Source organism: Falco biarmicus, chromosome 1 (genome assembly GCF_023638135.1).
Source record: "Falco biarmicus isolate bFalBia1 chromosome 1, bFalBia1.pri, whole genome shotgun sequence".
In the NCBI taxonomy this organism is placed as follows: Eukaryota; Metazoa; Chordata; class Aves; order Falconiformes; family Falconidae; genus Falco; species Falco biarmicus.
In genome coordinates, this window is record NC_079288.1 from 115,809,692 (window position 1) to 115,824,245 (window position 14,554).

The following is a 14,554-nucleotide window of genomic DNA, read 5'->3' on the forward strand; positions in this document are numbered from 1 at the left end:
ACTAGAAAAGAAAGAAAATGATCATGCTTGGGTTTCCCCCCCCCCCCCCCCCCCCAGCATTAATTTGTGTATAATATCTAAACGTAACACTAAAAAGAACAGCTGACTGCCTGAAATGATACTGTATGGTGAGCCTGAGTGGAATTTACTTTTATCTCTTTGGTGGTATTATACTGTCTTTATTTTGCCTCAGTTTTTAACACAGCAATACTGATGAACTTTACTGATGATTTCTTTCATACTGTAAGAAATGAGATATCAAACTGTCTGGTGACACCAAACAACTCATTTAGCTCTTCACAGATCTTACAAACTATGAGACCTTGGATTTTGCTGTGTATGAATGCTTTAGTTAGATTGGTCGCCAATAAACTTTGTGAACCTATAGAAACTGAATGAATGGTTTGATGAATGTATCTGAAAAGAGCTATTTTGCATGATGATTGGGGGATGAGATGTCATGAATACGTATGAGGATGTATTTTGTAATACCAAGGTATTATCCTTAAATCAAATTTTGATTAATTGGTGCTGACAGATTCTTCTTCCTACTTGATTTTCAGGTCCTAGCTAGTATTAAGGAGTGCAATTGCAATATTAATACTGTATTTTATAAATACAATTGTCCGTTGTGGTTTCATGCACAACTTTGTTAATTCAAAAGGTCAACTGTAAAATTCACATGTGCATGTAATTTTAAAAGAAATTTATATTTTCCTTGTAGAATGATGCAGTGAGAGTCATTAAAAAGTATCCTGGAAAGTAAGACATCGTAAACAGGGGGAAAGCCTTTTGGGAATGTGACCCTGAGAAATCTGGGAACCTAGTCCACAAACCAGCTGCCACTAAAGTTCTAATGGCAGGTAGTAAAACTCAGTGAGAATGCTGAATTGTATTTGAAATGATTTTTTTAAAAATGAAGTAACAGTGAAACAGTGTATGACTGCACTTAGCTGCACCTTCCACCAGGTGATACTTGAAAAATAATACTTATGAAGAGACAATATATGAATGGAAGCAGCCAGGCAGGCTGGGGGAGTGGCCATCAATTTATGCACACAACTGCATTTTCAACATAATTAGCTGTCTAATTGAGCATTATAATTTAACTGACACATTTAAACATGTAATTTATTTGAACGCACACTGCTTGTAATCTGTTTATAATGTTTTGCTCTTCAGGATGGTGTCAGACTCTAGAAGATGAAAATATCCTCTGATGAACAGAAAAAGAATCAAAGAGAATATAGTGAGGAGCCCTCAATGCAAATAAATTTCTGTAGTTTCAAATCAGAAGAGGAGTACAAAAGCAGAAAAGCCATGCAGATAAAGTTAAGTACTAAGCATGACTGCAAGGAGCATCTTAATTTTAAATACCAGAGATGTTGTACGGCACTTCATATTATCAGGTTATTGAGCAAAGCTGACTAGTTTAGCTGGCAGCTAGGTAGGAAGGAGATTTTGGTAACTGAGAGGTTTAAACTGCACATCTGTCATGTCTGGAGGAAAAAAGCGTCCCTTTCTCAACGTGACAGATAGTGCCAGTAGGTCAATGTTCATGCAGGGCCAGATTCTGAATCTGAAGTTGATGGGCTACACTACAAGGGGATCACTGAAATAGAGGTTTCTTTTTACTTCTGCACTGATCATGCCAGCGTGGTGCTGGTGTCTGCCTGCCATTTTGGTCGCTGTTCCGGTCTTGCAGTCCTTACAGAAATGCCTCAGGTGTGGTTGGCTTTTTTCATATCTGAGCAGGGACAAGGGCATATAATCCCCAGGCCCTGTTAAAATACACACAGAGAGTAGCCTGTCAACTGGTTGCAGAGGAAGGAGCCAAAAGTCCCTTCATTCATGCTTGCATACTCTCTGGTGTGCTAAAATGTTCCCTCTCTGGGTGACAGCTAAGCACCTGGACATTTATTTTCAAAGACAAAACAAACCAATGCATATTTATGTATATTTAGTTTTGTTCCCAGCTTGCTTTTTTTTTTTCTCTTTTTTTTTTTTTCTTTTCTGGTTTGTGTTTTTTTGTGTGTGGTGATTTTTTTTTGTTGGTTTTTTTTTTTTGTTTTTGTTTGTTTGGTTGGTTGGTTTTTTTTACTTTCAGGCTTTATTTGCTGAACAAAATAGTTGCAGGTTTCCTTTTAACCCAGTAAACTTTTGTACTGTTACACCTCACTATATATTTTGTGGTGTTGAGTTTTGAATCTGCTGCTTCAATCACAGAAACTGCCAACAGACATATGAAAATCCAGAATATGGTGGCTGAAGCACTTCTGCTTTTTAGCTTTAGAATTACTTTTGCATACTCTGACAACTGCCCTTATAAACTGAGTCACTGATAGCTATAGTTATGGAATGCAAGAAAATGAATGCAAAATTTTACTGCCAAAATAGAGAAGAAAACAACGTTTCAAACCAGAGGTTGGCCCAGTTCCTGGCTTTTCTCCCACCCTGCTCTCTGCCCTCCCAAGTCAGTAATTATCAGAAGTGGAAGTAAATGCAAGACCATACGAGGGGAAATAAAAATGTATGGTCTTTTACCCCGGGGAGTTGCAGCTTTCTTTTTGACAAGACGTACTGTGATTTCATGTAATTTGAGTTTATTATGCTCAGTGTAGCATAAGACGTGATGGAAGAAGTTCTGCCCCTGATGAATGTGAGGTGAGGAGCTCTAGCTTCAGTCTTTAGCCTAAGTGATTGAAAGCTGTATTTGTATTTTTTGTTTAAATGAAAAGAAAACGTGCTAAGCAGATGATATGCTGGACTGTTTGGAGTGGGAAGATTACTTCATTTTCACATTGAATAAGAGAATTCACTTATTAGGAGATTCTGAAGCTTATAGAGGTGGATTTTGTAAATCTGGATAGGTAGTGCTGGCGTCAGATAAGCTTACGCGATAAAATTAAAACAGGGTTTGTAAAAAGCTCTCCCAGTTCTTGGAGAGACTTGTCTGTTACTGTGACTCCGCTGTGGTGGTGCATAGGTACCCGAACACGTGGCTGCCTGTGCATCCCGTGCAGAAGATGAGAAAGGGAACTTTTCCAGGAAAACTGGACTTCGTATCCTTTTTGTGGAGATGAAGGGAGAGTTACAAAGATGGACAGTGGCTAGGTGCATCGTTTCTCATTTCCAGTTGTCTGACAGAGTAATTGTCAGGAGGTTGAATTTCTATTTTGTCGCCCAGTGTGTTCAGAATAGCTTTGGTCAGGAGATGCAACATTAGAAATGTAATGCGAAATACATTCTATAAAATAAAATTCTTTACTACTTTGACCTTTCAGTCCTTCGCACTCTGCTTCATGGTGACATCCTTCATTCTGTGAAGATTAGCAAGGCTGTCCATATGAAGAGGCGAGACCGTCAAAAACCTCTCTACTCTGGCTACAGGATCTGTCGGCACTTTTTGGTATTTTGACTGTTAGTGCCTCTTCTATTCTTCCTTGATGATGAAGGAGCAATGAAGCGTTTCTCATTTGGAAGGGGAGAATCAGTGGAATTACTACCAAATTACTTGTAATAGCATAGTTCCTATTTTGACAATATTGCTCATTCTTGCTGTGCTGCCTAGAGTAAACCCAGAAACTCCTGTCTTTGCATCTTGAGCCAAGTTGACTCTGCACTGGAGGGAAGCAGGTATGGTAGCCCCCAGACCAGCCTCAGAAGTGATACCAATGCCAAAAGGCAATCTGGTAACTTCTGCGTCCTCCCTGGGGTTGCTGCCTGGCTGTGCACTGGCGTGGACGCACCAAGGCTGGCTCAGCTGGCTGGTCAAGTCCTCCTCCAATGTGCAAGGCTGGCATAAGCCAAGGGGCAGGCAGGACCATAAAAATCTCTGGATTAAACTGCTTTGCTTGCTGCAGGTGTGCCTGAGCTATCTGGGATAACAGTGTGTACCTAGATCAAAGAGTGAATTCTACCTTTTTCATGGAGGTGCACTGAGATTTGAGCACTTCTTGTCCCCTGGAAAGAGGCATGGAAAAATAAGAGGAAGTTCTGAACAGCTCCTATTTCAACTCAGAATTTAAAGAGTGTGCTTTAAGTGGGAGAAAAGGTGAGAAATAAAGATGAAAAATGGAAATAAAGCAACAGCAAATGGCAAGATATCCCTCAGGTACCAACCTCATTACTGTCATGTCTGAGGAGGTGCCTTTAAATCTATGTTGTTTTCAGAAAACTGAACTGGGATATTTTCCCTAGTTTCCCTGAAAGGGTTTAATAAATTGAAGTTAATTAATTATTAATAAAAGATATACTCAGACGATTAGCGTGATCTCTCTGCTTAGACTATACTGCTGTCCAAATAAACATTTCTTCCAATTTTTTGTTTAAATTAAGAATAAGTAAAAGCCTGCGTTGTGTAACTGGAATAGAAATTGATATGGGAGCAGGTCAGGTTTGCCCTGACTTAAACTTCTGTGGTACTCTGACCTCGCCGGTAAGCGTTCACATGATTTACAGTGCCGCATCTTTCTGCCCTCCCTCTTCGAGCCTTCTGTATGCAGAAGGAGTGCCTTTTACAGGGAGGCATTGTGCTACTGGAAAGTGACCACAGTTAACTTCATGTGCTGTTTTTACTCAGGTACAATTCTTTGACTCATAAAGCTGATGGGGTACCCTGTAGTGGAGCTCTCTCTATATACTCGGGATTGTATACTTAAGGGGAAGGTCCCTTCTGTGTGTGACAGGTTATGCAGTGGGCAGGATTTGTTTTTGCTACAGAGACAGCTGGCTGTATACATTTTCTACTCTATGTATTGGCTCTAATTTCAGCAGCATGTGTTAGAGAGAAGAGTGGGAGTCTTTCATCCCAGTGAACTTCTCTGCCACCCTGCCTACAGTGAGGGGCCTGGACCCTCTGGAAAAGTGTGAGTAATACTGATTATATCGATTTATTTTAAGGCAGGAGTCCTCAAAGTGTGCTTTTAGAGAGACCTCTCAACTCTCCTCCTTGAAGTGCAAGCAAGATACTAACAAAGAATAAACCACTGTAGTTAGGGTCCATTTTGTTGTAAAAGAGTTTATGATAAAAGTGGACGCATTTGGTAGAAGGGTATTCTCTCTTAATCTTTGGATTAGATTAAACGTGGGAGGGAAGGAAAAAGGCTAGAATTGGTGCATTATACACAGAGGGGTTGAGCTGTTGGCTGTTTGTAAGCTTATCTGTGAAGCATGAATTTGAAATGTCCTTAGAAATCCATGCCACTACTTTCTTATTGTCCCAGAGACTTAAATTCTGAGGCTCTGGATAGCCTGTACCTCCCTGCAAATGTCATGAGGGGGAAGAGGGCAGATTTCCGACGTGGTAGCTGTACTGCACACAATTTTAAAGTCTAGAGTAGACAAGACAGAGATACCCTCATCGTGCCCATGCACTGCATGTGTCTGCTGTACCTTGGCTTCATATTCTTCTTACTAAAAGTCACAAAACATGATAAAATTACTACACTTGAATAGACAGCGTCTCTGAAGAATATATTGTGAATGTGGAAAGGAGGAATTTCACTTTCAAAGAAAAAACAGAGGCACAATCTCAGCACTAAGATGCTCTTCTCAATTGAAGTGTGGGAATAATAAATATATGGAGCTGCACTAGCACAAACTGCTGAAGCACCTTGGCGATGCTCCAAATGAGCGCCTATTCTGATGGAGTTTTTCATACCTCAAGAAGACATAGTATGCACATTTAGATGCCAATAAAACGATTCCCTGTGGGATCCATAGGCTGCATTTCAATGCTGAATTATGACAGTCTGGATGATTGACCACCAATCACCAGTGAAGTATTTCTGCACATACATGCTTTTCTGCTTTTTCTGCAGTTTAATCCCTTCTCGTGGTAAACTCTGTCACCGCTTCAACCTTTAACTGAGATGTTTCTGTCCATCTCTTTCAATGCATATGTTGGGCTGTTGCTGCTGACGCTAAAGAAGCCCTAACGACCTGGCAGTTTGTTGACTGGAGCCTGACCTTATTGCATTCATGACCTGCAAGAGGCCACAGCCAAGACTACGAAACTGCATTACACAAATGTAGCTTTAACAAAAGCTACGTTAGTGTAATGTAGTTACAAAAAGCTACATTAAATAAACCAAAAGAGAAATCCATAGATGCAACTATTGCTCATCTGGTAATAGAAAGAAGAACGGGAACTAAAAATCCCGTTACAGTTTTTCTTGGGTAAGAGTATAGTTTTCTGCTTCAGGAAAAAAACAAATAACTTTGAATGTATGCTCCATCTAGTCTAAGTTGTATGCAACGGGAGGGGAATGAGCTTGCTAAACCTGACAGAAAAGAAGGGTGATGTTCTGTTAAGGGTGAGAATAAGGAACTGGAATTCAGATATGACAAGTGATCTGAAAGATTTCCCCATAGAGTGGTCAGTAAAGTAAAACTTTAAGTTCTTGAAATTTCCCTTTCCAAAATTTTGGTTAGATGATTTTTGGTGACAGAATTCAGTGGCTGAATCTGTCACACCTGTGAATTAGGGTAAGTATCATTAACCTTTTTAAAAAAAAGAAAGGTTTGATTCATGGTGGTAAAACATGGTTGACACAAAGTACAGCACCTGGCTGAATAGAAGAGTAAGGCCAATGTCCCAGGGTCCTGTTTCTTGTATACATGATACTGTATAAGTTATATGGAAATTACAATAAAAACGAATAAAGAGTAATTAAATAGCCAAGCCTAAATTTGATAATCTAGGCAGCTGTTGTATGGATTCTTCACATTATAAGCTTTCTATCTAGTGTGAAGAGTATTCATCAGGAAAATGGAGAAATAAGCTAGGGAAAAAAAACAGATTCTGGGTGCTAATTCTGTCTTTATCTTGATTTTTTTTAGAAATACTGATTTTTTTCAGAAGTGCTGATTAATTCTGTTCACATGCCCAGCCTAGCCTGAGACTGCTCAGGTAAAATCCTGACTCCCTGAAGCAGACAGCAATCTTGCCATTGTGCCAGGTATCTGGCACATGCAGCTTTGACAGAAATTTACCCTGAGGTCTTGTTTTCTTGAAAGCCATGGGGTATCTCAGTGTTTGCATCCAAAAGCTGAGGAACAATAACAGTGACTGAAAATTGTGTCATCCTTCTGATGAGAAACACACAGAAAACTCAAGAATAATATTTATGTACAGCATTGCTTAGGTTATAGCTGCATATATCTTGAATATGAAAAATGAGACAGTATAAAACACAATCATGTTTTCAGATACACAGGGCTTCGGTAAGAATTGGCTTTCTCTCATGTGGAGTTTTCTTGCTTGGTACCAGGCGTTAATGATTCTTGTCTGCTAAAAAAAAAAAAATAAAATCAAAAATATTATAAAAATGTCAAACCACTCAGCTGAAATCATCATGCCTTTTGAAATAAAGCTGTAATAGTGAGAAAAATAGAAGGGATTTCTGAAATCCCTTTTTTTTCTTTTTTTCAGCTGAAAATTGACTGGCACCTATCAGCAAACTGGAGATGAGGAAACTTTCCGAAGTATTTGCCTTCTAAACTGCTGTCATTGTCTGTGGTCTTCTTGGAACCAGATTTCTGTTTGTTGACTGCATAGGCATTTTGTTGGAAGGTTTTTACTGAAAATATGAGAAATAACATTTGAATTGCTTTTGGATTTCTTATAGGATTTTGTCTCATTTTTAAAGCCTCTAAGATGGATGTGTATTTCATTCCTTCTCATTTTTTGTTTTTCTTCTAAATATCTTCTTTGTATCTGGCACAAAGCGGAATGCGAAATAATTAAGCAAGTAATTTGTGAGTCTCTGACTACAAAATAACACTCCCCCAACATTCTTAGTAATTCCGTTTTTAACTAAAGCTTTGACCTGTAGTACAGACAACAACAAACTGTTTTAGACTTGTCAGAGTTCTCAGTTTGCATTATAACTTAAAAAAGTATCCCTATCTACTGAGATTTTTCTATACTTCACAATGATCCTATTCTCATTTAATTCACAATGACACCTTAGTTCTTAAATTGCTTACAGATTATTCCCCCCCGCCCCCCAACGCTAGCTAAACTATTTCTTAACAGTACAAAAGGAGCTGAAAATTCCCAGTCAAAACTTTCCAGTGCTAGATTATCTATATGAAATAAATACATTTAAGTATTTTGTTCTCCTTTGACATTTGACACCAGACTGCTGCCTTCCTACTGGGCTACTTTCCGAGGCTCACAAACAACTCTGCGTTATACAGAGGCGACAGCTTAATTTTCTAAACAATTTTTCATGCCATGCCACCCACACAAAAGAGTCTGGGGCTTTCCTCGCCTCTTCAGTCTTTATATGCTTCCTTTTTATTCCCACGTCTCCAGTCAGTGTGGCAGTGTGTGGCCTGGAGGCTTGGCTTCTGACTCTGGATTTGTTTGATGCCATAAGCTGATATACAAATGCCTGGAAGGATTGTCAAGGTATGCTCGCTACACGTAGAAATTAAGGAGGTTTTGTGGGCTTGGGAAGTTGAAACTCAAGTCCAGGCTTGAGTTTTCGATCCTTGACTTTGCTGTGCGTGTGTTGTAGTGTTCCCATAAAGGGGAATGCTGTGTGTGTGTGTTCATAGCATTCTTCAGGGGAAATGTCAAAACTGTAGCTGCTTTGGAGATACAACTGTGTCCAGATATTTGGCCCCAGCTCTACAAGTGCAGAAAAGCAGGGGCGCGCCTGTATCATTATTGTGTATATATGTGTGTGTGTGTATGTACGTGATACCTGTAGTATCATTATTCCCCGTGATGCTCGAGTTTTTAATTTGCTGGAGTAGTGCAGTGCAGCAGGCAGAAATGTTGTGAAGGTTGTGTTAGACACACACCATGAAAGGTCCCAGCAGCGCAGCCAGTCCTGGTGGCCAGAGCCCACCCATGGCAGCGGGCAACCAGCACGGGGAGCTGATGCCTTCGGCCAGTGCTTTAGCCCTTTGCAGGGTGTAGGTGTCGGAGGACAGGCTGTGGATAGGTAGTCCAAGGCTGATGGTGAAATGCAAAAGGAAACCATTTCACAGTGACAATGTCGGTTATGCTCTAAAATGTTTGTTCCGGAGAAAACATCTATGAATTGGGGGAAAAAAACCCAACCACACATCCAGAGAGAAATAATAAAAGGCTGTGCACAGTGCCAGCTACTATTAGAGGCTGAGGGTTTATTTTCAGAGCATCATTTTTAGAAATATTGCTTCAAATAATTTCATCGGAGTAAAGAAAATTGCACCTTATACCTTTTTGTTCTGTCTTCAGGGTGGGTTTTTATGGAAGAACAGGGCTGTTCTGAGTGTTGGACAGGTTAAGCCCTGCGCTTTCAGAAGAGCTCTCTGAAAAGACAGGGAGCATTGTGTGTTGCGGTTGCATAGTGATACCGCAGTCCTTGCTCTGTGATGAATAATTCAAATGAAAGTGGGTTGGTGGGCTACAGGTAATCAGAACAGATTTTGTGAGTATGCTGTGTAATGGGGGAAGCAGGCAGTGATGTGCCTTTTCCTGCTTCATGCTCTCCTTGGGACTGGGCTTAGATGATGGAGGATTCTTGTGAAATTTCCGAATATAACAAATATTCCCCTAACGTCAAACAAGTATTCCTTATGATGGGTAGAAGTGATAACTGGAGGTAAGCTTGAACTCAAAGGAGAAAAAGTGCTCCTATTTTTTTGTTTATTCTTAGTGGATAGCATTGAGAAACAGTGTATACAACAGTACTCATGGGAAAGGCTACAAATAGCGTGCTCACTAGCAAGCTGTGAGTATTTAGGAAAAGAATTTTCTGCATCCAGCTTTCCTTAGTTCCCACCTTAGAAATTTCACATGGTCCTAAGCTTTGCGTGCATGTTATCCCTATACCACAGAAAAAGCAAGCACCCTTTTCACTGTGTGGGAGTGTTAATAACTATGTCCAAGGGGCAAACATGTGTCCTTCTGGCTAGTGGTCAAATGAAATTTGAAAGCTATTCTACTGTCCAGTGTTTTTACTGAACAGCTGATGCGGACAGCTAGATTGCTGGGAGCTGCCTCAGGATTGTCTGGGAGGTTTACTGGGCTTCTGGTTTGATCTTGGAACCATCTTCATGTGTAAATAAAGGATAAGCATTAGTTAAGAGTGATTACCTTAAAGTATTAGATGTCTTAAGATGTCATGTGCTTCTTCATTAAATAGCCTTTGAAAATTAAAATAAAGGTCATCAGCCCAACCCAGTTCTGTGGTTAATGCTTTTTCCTGGTCTGATTCATCTAGTTGGTTACTTCATTTATAATCTTTTTTTTTTTTTTTGGGGGGGGGGGCAGCCTATGAAATGTACATCAGGGGAAAACAATTCTGCATAGCACACCACCTACTCGTGGCTTTGCACGTAACTGATGCTGTGAAAATCGGTTTGGTTTGGACTGTACGGTGACCAGAGGAGGTCCTGCCCGCGGGCGGTCTGTGCAGTCACCTATGGCATGAGCTGGAGGAGCACTCGCTTCCCCGAGATGTTGGGCACACGATGCAGTGACAACAGGAGCATGAACTGTAGGGAGAGGTGAGGGATCAGCTGCTACACACATCAGCAGAGGGAGGGGTAGGATGTGTTCAGAAAATAGGCAAGCACTACCTGCGTGTAGTCAAAAGCTGCAATCACTTCAGTTTTACCTGTGTGCATTTAAACCAGATAAGATTTTTTTATGCCTTCTTTTATCTCAGTGCAAATTATTACAGGTGAGTTATAACTGCAAACACGAGGCTTTAAAAACACTGAAGTTTTACAACTGCCATGTGTTGATGATACTCCAGGATCTCCTCTTTCTCACATAAATTTGAAAGCACAGTAGTGCTCAGAGCTCAGTGCCTGCTTGTGAAATGATCAAATGCTTTAACTGCTATCTTTTTTTCCCCCCTCAATCCTAGGTCCTAATTAAGCAGTAGCTGTAAGAGCAGTAACTGCAGTAATAATTTCTCTTTGCACTGATCTAATCTGAAGCCACGAGCAGCTGCAATAGTTATGCTGTGAAGGATTTTTCCCCTTTGGCGTATATTGCACAGGCTGTCCCTTGATTAAGTTACAAGTGCTTGAAGGCGATTGATTTTTGCTGTTTTATTCGAATGCTCCTCTTCTTAACAGTTTAATTTCTCAGGTTTGAATTGAAACGATCAGATCACGAAACAAAAGTATTTATGCATCTGATTACCTGTTTATCTGGTCAGTGAAGCTCTAGGATAACACAAAAAGCCCTTTCTGATTCCTGAGCCGCTGGAGATCTTGTGCTCTGGGGTGTTGTCTGCCCTCTGCCAGATCACACATGCGAGGTGGCTGTAAATGTTAGTAGTATTTCTTAAGAGGAAGTGTTGTGGCGTTGCTTACCGACATCCTAGAAACACACTGCGTGTATGAACATTACTGTACTGTGGAAGTAACCCCAGGTTTTCATTAGGCTGGTTTGGGTGTGTTGCTAGGCAACTCGGCGTAACGAGGGGGTTGTATGTATTCTTTAGGTAGGGACAGGTCCCTATAGAGATTTCCAGGTAAGTAACGTAGGTGGGAGAGAGGCTGATCAAGTGCGACACAAGCTAAGCCCTGCAAACTTAACTTTCGTTAAGAAGAGTTTTTCAAGACAGAAATTGGATTAGACCCAGGGATGACGTATCCTGTTTGATTTCTTTTCCCCTTGCGCTCTGACGAGCTTTGTGTTTAGACAGGCTTTTGTTTCTGGCTCCTTTTGGTTGCTTTAAAAAAAAAAAAAAATTGGGAGTGTGTCTCGGGGTACCGAGGGTGATGTGCTCAGCTTGATTGGCTGGGTTTGCTTGCGAGTGCTTTGTTCTTCCCACTACCCCCAGGTCAGTTGTGCAACATGCCACTACTGTTTTAAAAGAAAAAAAGAAAGGGGAAAAAAAAAAAAAAAAAAGAAATGCTGAGTAATGCCAGAGGTTTCTCAAATGGCTGATGCAAACCTGGAGAATTTGCATCATCATTCAGCTGGAGTAACTTGGTATGACAAGAGCTTAAATACAAGTCCACGCGGAAGCCGAGCTGGTTTCCAATGATAGGGCAGTACCAGCTCGCAGTGTGAAAGCGCAGGTGTTCCTGAGCAGTGCTCAGATCACAGAAAAGGCTCAAATACACTTTAGGAGCTTGCTACCTGTGTGTAGGAGCAGCTGGAAAGATAAGAGAGGGCAGAGGAGGAGGCTAAGTAGTTGGCTACACAGAGAGGAAAAAAAAACAAAACCACTACCACCCTTGAGTTTCTGCTGAAAACTTTTCTGCCTGCGCTTGCTGTCGGTGTGCTGGTGGCACTGTAGCATGGTTAGGAAAGCTGCTGTAACCACGGTCTCTAATGGGAGCTACTTGCAGGGGCAAGCTAATGGCAGGTTGCCCTCTATGGACAGCGAGCAGCCAGCCCAGGAGGGAAAAGTTGTGCTGAAGAAGAAAGTGACACTTTTGAGGGGGATATCCATCATAATTGGCACTATCATTGGAGCTGGCATCTTCATCTCTCCCAAAGGCATCCTGAAGAACACAGGCAGCGTGGGCATGTCCTTGACTGTCTGGACAGCTTGTGGTATCCTCTCCCTCTTCGGTAAGTCCCTGACAAGTTTCTAATTGGTGTAGAGGGGTGGCCGGTGGATTATTGCTGTTATTTGTCAGATTTTGCCATTGGATAGCAAGGCACGGCGTGGAGCCCAGGACCAATGGGGCTATGGAAGGGCTTTGCTGTCTGATAGGTTGTGTGGAGGGCGCAGAGGTATGCAGCCCCCGTCCCCCTGCTGCCTGCTCGGTAAAGATCGGAAGCATAAATTATTGTTTTATATGGCTCCCTAATAAATGTCCGGTTTATGCCGTACAATGTGCTGTACATATAATGTTTTTCTTCTGCCTGTAAGAGTTAGTTTATGGTTTGCTTGTAAGGCCCCTGGCGGGTCTGGGGCGCTTCACTCAAACACCAGCAAAATGTTTAGGCAGCTTGATTTAGTTCCCAAGAGGCTAGAGCAAGGTCTGAGCGGAGCAATTCCCCCCGGACATAAACTGTGTTGGCATGAACAGGAGCAAAATAATGACAGTAACACACCCCCCCCTCCACCCTCCCCCCCCCCCCCCCCCCCGTCTTGTATGACTGCTCTTTACTTTGTTCCTTGTTCAAGATGTTGCTTTGAAAGGCTGCGCTGCAAAACACAGGGTGATGGAAACAGGTCTGTAATGCAAGTTTTATTGCTGGCCCGCCTATTGTTACAGTTTTTACTAATTTCATGTATTTTTGAAGTGTTAACTTCTGAAGAATGCCAGTTTATTTGTTCCGTACACAAAGCCCCCATTCAGAGTGGCAAACCCCACCCTGGCCTCTGTGGGACAGAGGGTTCATTGACCTACTTAATGAACTAATCTCAAAGAAGCTGAAGAACTAACATGAATATTGGCTTTATTTAAAACAGAAACAAGTTGTTTTCTGGCAGGAAGTGAAGAGGACAAACACGGGCTAACACGTGTCTGCTTAATAGGTGGAACATGCAAATGACACCCTGTGTGAATTGGCTCTGAGCTTAAAAGGAGCAGGGGCTGTTTCCAGGCTGAGCCCACCCAAGCCCAACAGACCGTGCAAGCAAGTTAGGACCCGTGTTGGTCAAATGTTAAATGCATTGGGACAATGTGCAGCATGATCTGTTGTACAGACAAGGAAGTCCTGCCTGTAACCAAAATTCCCCTGCAAAGAAAGACCTCAGATACAATTTGTAACCCTGTCAGAAGACCCTGGTCTCTAGATGTAGTCAAAACCGAATTCGCTTAAGCATTGCATTTTTAGCTTTAACTTTAATAGTAGTAGTTTTCTAGCTGTGAAGTAACGTCTATACAAAAAAAAAAATAAAAAAATTTAAAAAGTATCTTTTTTATCAGACAGCTTTTCTAGGTCATTTTCCAGATCTCAGGACATGAAGAACTGTGTAATCTGGTCCAGCAAAAGATACTCTTTCTCTGAATAGACTTGTTACAGTTATTTTTTCTGTATTTTTTTATGCCATGGGTGGTGTTAATTCCCTGCGTGACTTAATTAAAGTAAAAATCACATGCAAAGATTACTTAAGGTCTTGCTGAGACTGTGTGTTTAGCATGTATTAAAACACAATTTCATTTCATTCTGAACCTCAACAGGAGAGGCTGGCAAGAGAAAACCCATCATTGGGGTTTTTTTTAATATGGCTGTAAGAATTCCTTGAAGTACATTTTCGGGTAAGCTGAAGAACAGCAGATAAAAGCTGCCACATTTTTGTGAAGCCCCAAACAAAGCAAATGAACAAGGATGGAATTTGTCGTAATGCGGTACAGCTTTAATGGGCTTGTACAGTTTAGGTGGTTTTGACAACTGTAGTTTTCATCTTTAAAGTGCTGCAGCATAAAAGCACGCAGGGAGCAGAGCTGAAAAGAGTTCATATATGTTGCTGATCTTAACTTTATGTGATGTGGTATTTACAAACTTTATTCCTGTTTTCATCTGGCTTCCCAGACTCTTCTAAAAGGGCTGCCTACATCTATTGAATGTGGTACACTTCTCTATCGATGGGGCCCACCTGTGGAGCTAAGAATCCCCTGGCTTTGT

The 14,554-nt window shown here is 41.2% G+C and overlaps 1 protein-coding gene and 1 long non-coding RNA gene across 4 annotated transcripts in view; one reads left to right on the forward strand and one right to left on the reverse strand.

The window, feature by feature from the left end:
* SLC7A11 (solute carrier family 7 member 11) overlaps positions 1 to 14,554 on the forward strand; it is a 113,777-nt gene that overhangs the window by 40,433 nt on the left and 58,790 nt on the right. The window contains exons 3-6 of one of the 2 annotated variants that reach the window (XM_056322276.1): positions 3,285 to 3,636; positions 3,864 to 4,054; positions 7,436 to 8,419; positions 12,319 to 12,544. In XM_056322276.1, coding sequence (XP_056178251.1) covers positions 8,399 to 8,419; positions 12,319 to 12,544 — 247 coding nt within the window. In that variant the 5' untranslated portion in view covers positions 3,285 to 3,636; positions 3,864 to 4,054; positions 7,436 to 8,398. Of the gene's footprint in view, positions 1 to 3,284; positions 3,637 to 3,863; positions 4,055 to 7,435; positions 8,420 to 11,453; positions 12,545 to 14,554 lie in introns of those variants that run through there. The other variant, XM_056322266.1, reaches the window with a different exon arrangement.
* On the reverse strand, positions 7,116 to 11,451 carry LOC130141359 (uncharacterized). Of its 2 annotated transcripts, XR_008819049.1 has the most exons (3): positions 11,159 to 11,331; positions 10,100 to 10,149; positions 7,116 to 7,294 (listed from the first exon to the last, which is right to left on the reverse strand). It is a non-coding gene; the product is annotated as an uncharacterized LOC130141359 (long non-coding RNA). The 2 variants fall into 2 exon arrangements; XR_008819048.1 differs by lacking the exon at positions 10,100 to 10,149 and having other exon boundaries at positions 11,159 to 11,451.